Source organism: Rhea americana, unplaced genomic scaffold, assembly GCF_003343005.1.
Source record: "Rhea americana isolate MKP2758 unplaced genomic scaffold, rheAme1 scaffold_32, whole genome shotgun sequence".
Classification (NCBI taxonomy): Eukaryota; Metazoa; Chordata; class Aves; order Rheiformes; family Rheidae; genus Rhea; species Rhea americana.
In genome coordinates, this window is record NW_028186446.1 from 4,839,980 (window position 1) to 4,844,343 (window position 4,364).

At 59.3% G+C, this 4,364-nt stretch overlaps 1 protein-coding gene across 1 annotated transcript; it reads right to left on the reverse strand.

The window, feature by feature from the left end:
* Window positions 1-827: 827 nt before the first annotated feature.
* DLX5 (distal-less homeobox 5) lies at window positions 828-3,694 on the reverse strand. Its single transcript, XM_085310581.1, has 3 exons — window positions 3,071-3,694; window positions 1,712-1,896; window positions 828-1,511 (listed from the first exon to the last, which is right to left on the reverse strand). Exons 1-3 carry the CDS (start codon window positions 3,423-3,425, stop codon window positions 1,185-1,187), a joined length of 867 nt encoding a protein of 288 aa, XP_085166707.1. The 5' UTR covers window positions 3,426-3,694; the 3' UTR covers window positions 828-1,184.
* Window positions 3,695-4,364: the final 670 nt, after the last annotated feature.

Here is a 4,364-nt window from a genome sequence, read left to right on the forward strand (position 1 = left end):
TTTGTCCCATTTACTGCCGCCGTTTTCCCCCTGCGCGGCCGTGCGCTTCCAGCGTGCTTCCCTGCTCCCGGCGCCGCGTCTCTGTGCCGCAGACAGGGCGCCGTGGGGCAGCGGGGGGAGAGGGCGAGGGCGCCCCACCAGCCCCGCACCGGCCCCGCACCGGCCGCCGCGGGGCGGGCAGCTGACGGCCCGGTGCTCTCCCTGCAAATAGCGCGTATATCAGTATGTGTATATATATATATAAAAAGGTACCTCTATATAGTCCCTCCTTCAGACGCAACGGCTGGCGATCGCCTGAGCCCGCCACAGGCTTTTAACAGGAACAAGGGGAGCGGGGCCCTCATTTTATCCTTTTCTCCTATTTAGTGGCTCCCTTTGACGGAAACGTAATTTGTATAATTACCCGAGCGCACACGGGCGACTGATGGGCTGTGGAGTGTGCAGCTCTCGACGCTAATTGCTCTCAGGAAAGGATTCAGGGCGGTTTAAGGCGAGAGATTTGCTTGCTGGCATTAGGAGGGCCAGCTTTCGGCTCGTCTTAAACCACTGTGGGTTAAGGTGTGCACACTCTTGGAAAAAAGCCCCTTTTCCAGAGGGAAAGCGCCGCCGGCCTTTTAGCTTTCGCGTGTGGACTTACAAGGGTCAGATCCTGCCYGCCTGCACGGATCGCCATGGCCCGGCTGGTCTCAGCAAACGTCTGCACGTGAAAGGACAGCTTGCAGGATCGGGCCCCTCCGAACCGCTCGTTTCCCTCTCTCTCTGCAAACAAAACCGGGATTMTTTTCTCTCTCTTTTTAATAGAAGTAGGGGTAATTTGGAAATGTCTCTCGTGGTCGAAATAATTTTATTTTATTCAGAATATACAGTTTAATTCCTCTATCTACAATTATTTACAGGGTTAAAATAACATTGAAAAAAGTCTCTGGAAAAGTTGAGGTCATAGATTTCAAGGCACCATTGATAGTGTCCACAGCTGAGCCAAAAAAGTCCGTATTGTATAAAAAAAGGTTTTCCTTTGAAATGCAATAAGTTACATGCACAAGCTTTACACATTTTAATCTTTTCGTTTGTTTCGTTTCCCTTTAAAAATCCCCCATATGCATTCCTTTCGTTATTATTCCTTAACAGTAAAACACAGGAGTCCAAGGAACAAAAATAATAATAATAATAATAAAGGTCAGATTCTAATAAATTGTCCCAGAGGCCAGCGCTAACGGGTGCTGTAGGGAGCCGTGGGGTTGGAGATGGGAGTTGATGGCGTTGGCAGCGGGGTACCAGGAAGCGGAGCTCTCCAGGTAGCTGGATGCAGAGGATGGGTTGGAGTTTGGAGGGTGAGCGTGGGCATGATGGCTGAGGGAGCGGGAAGAGCCCTGAGGTTCCCAAACCGCAGGCGACTGTGGAGAGTTGCAGGCCATGGGGTCGCTGGAGCTGGGGCTGTGCTCCGGGGGCATTTCCCCGTTCTTCATGATCTTCTTGATCTTCGATCTTTTATTCTGGAACCAGATTTTCACCTGGGAGGGAGGCGGGAGGAGAAGAGAGGAGCAGGAGGGAAACCAACACGGTGAGCGGCGGCCGGGCAAGGAGACGCTCCGCCGATGCGGGCGCTGACACAGACCCGCTCCCCCGGCCCCATCCCGCCCTCCCCGGCTGCCGCCCGCAGCGGCAGCGCCGAGCGCCGCCGGGCCGGGCCGGGCCGGGCCGGGCGCGGTACCTGCGTCTGCGTGAGTCCCAGCGAGGCGGCCAGCTCGGCACGCTCGGGCAGGGCGAGGTACTGAGTCTTCTGAAACCTCCTCTGCAACGCCGCCAGCTGAAAGCTGGAATAAATAGTCCGGGGTTTGCGCACTTTCTTTGGTTTGCCGTTCACCATCCTCACCTCGGGCTCCGCCACCTCCTTCTCTGCACGGGCGCAAGAGCGGGAGAGAGACAGAGACGGAGACGTTAAGGCGCGGGCCCGGCTCCGCGCAGCGCAGCTTGCGCCGGCGGCGGCGACCCGCCCGCGGGCAGGGCCGGGCCGCGCAGCGGCGCCGTCGCGCCGGGCCCCCGCGGCTCCTCCGCGGGCCTCCGCCCGCCGCCGCGGCGCGCGCGGCTCGCGGGCCCCGCGCAGCCTCAGCGGGCGCGCAGGCCCGCGGCCCCTCCGCGCCGGCTTTGCCCCCCGTCCTCCTCCTCCTTCTGCGAGGAGCGGCGGGCGCAGAGGCCCCGACTTGGCGCTGGGACCCCTCCGCGGCCGCGCAGGGCCGCCGAGCGAACTGCCTGGGAGGGCGGGCAGGGCGGCGGCGCCGAGCGCGCAGCGGGAGCGCGGAGCGGCGGGGACGCGGGGACGCGGGTCCTGGCCGAGTTACGCGTGCCCGGCTGGGAGAAACCCGGCGCGGCGCGGGGACCTTTCCGCAACCGCGGAGCGCTGCTCCGCACGCCCTCTCCTGCCCTCCGCCGCCGCCGGCGTATCCGCAAGCCCTGCCGCGGCCGCACTCATCCCGAGCCAAGCTCCGGGCGCTTGGCTGGCGCTTGGGAATCCCCCCCCCCCCATTTTTTCTAACAACACTTACAAAGAAGTAAAAKGAAAGCTCTGAAAATGCGGTGCTTTCTGCTGAAAAAATCTCCTGGTTTTCCAGCCCTGCCACGGCTGGGCTCCCCCTCCCAGTCTCCTCCCCCGCCTCTCCAGCACAGGGGAAGGAAACTTTCTTTGCCACCGCGAACCTGAGTTTGAGACACACAACAAGGCTCGGCTATATTTTCCCCTCTTCCTGCGGGGGGAAGGAGGAGGGAAGCAGCCGTGGGGGGGCCGGGGCAACTGCGAGACGTTTGCTTCTCTAAAGGACTAGCTCTTTCCGAGATTTCTGTTTTGGATCGCGCGGGCTGATTTCGGGGTCAGGAAAACTAGATTCAGCTTCCATTTTTTTCCTTACTTTTTTCCTTCATTTTTTTTTTTTTTTTTTAACTTTTTCCCCTCCTCGTGGTCAGGGAAGGCTCCGTCCCCGCCGTCTGCGGAGAAGGGAAAGGAGCTCTGCGCCCCCCTCTCCCACCCTGCGGCCGCACTGCGCGCCCCCCGAGCCCCTCTCTCCCCGGCTCTCACCTGGCTGGTTGGCAGAGCTCTGGACCCGGTTGTAAGCCCCGCTGTACTGGTGGTACGGGCTGGCGTAGCTGTAGTCTGCATAGGCTTTGGCAGGGTAGTTCCCAGCAGACCCATTCATGCCGTGGTACTGATACTGGTAAGGGTTGAGCGCTTTGCCGTAGGAAGCCGAGGTAGGCGAGCAGTAGCCGTGCGGGGCTCCCCCCGTGGGGCTGTAGTAGTCGGAATCCGTAGCCGAGGACTCGGGTAAAGTTGGAGATTCCTGAGACGGATGGTGCATGGTTGCAGCCGTCTGAAAAGGAGCCTGGAAGTCGCCGGATCTGATGTTGGGGACCCTTCTGTCAAATACTCCTGTCATAGCTCGGAGCCAGCTGCTCGCTGGGGCTGGCTGCTGGGGCTGCTCGGGTCTAAGCAGACATGTCTGGGGGAGGAGGCTGAGGCTCTGAGTCTCTGTGTCTGTCTCCGGCAGACTGCTGGCTGGGGCGCAGCATAGGCTTGGTTAAATCCTTAATTGCGCTCTTACGCACAGCAGGGTGGATCGGGTTCCATTGGCCAGAGCAATCAGGAGCAGCGACACCCTAACTCGTCCAACTAGTTTAGCACAACAAAGCTTTGGCTTAAAAAAAAAAAAAAGAAAAAAGAAAAAAAAAAAGGAAAAAAGAAAAAAAGGGGGAAAAAAGTCCCATTCAGGCTCTTTTAAAGTGAATACCAACAGAAATATCCAAACCATAATATCACGACCGGGATGTTCCCAGCTCCCCCCTTCCAGCCGGCGAGGAGCAGGGTCCCGGGTCCCGGCCCCGCCGTCCCACGCTGCCCGCGCCGCGGGGGCGGACCGGTGCCCCGCACCTCTCCGGGGAGGGCTACAGGCAGGGGGCTCCGATCTGGCGGCCGGTCCTCTGGCTACGTTGATCGCTTGGAAATAACGCGCCAGGCACTCCTGATTCCCAATGCGATTGCTGATTTGGTGGCAATAACCATTAGCGTTTAACTGAGGTTGTTTCACTCGGATTGTTCTTCCTCTCCTRGGGGACGTGGTCCGGAACCTCTGCATTAAATAAAGCAAATCGCTTTACCCCCCAAAAATCTTGAATTATAGTTACATCATTTCCTGCATCGAAGATGTTAGCACGGCCCATACCCAGGCAGGAGTCTCCCAGCACAACTCCCCGCTGCAGAGGTGTGCGTGCGGGGAGCTGTTGCGGGGGGGGGGGGTTGATGGCACTGTACGCCTAAGACACCCCCTCCTGGCCGTATTTTGCGAAGGGCGTCCAGGCTTTGGCACGGCCCCGTGTGC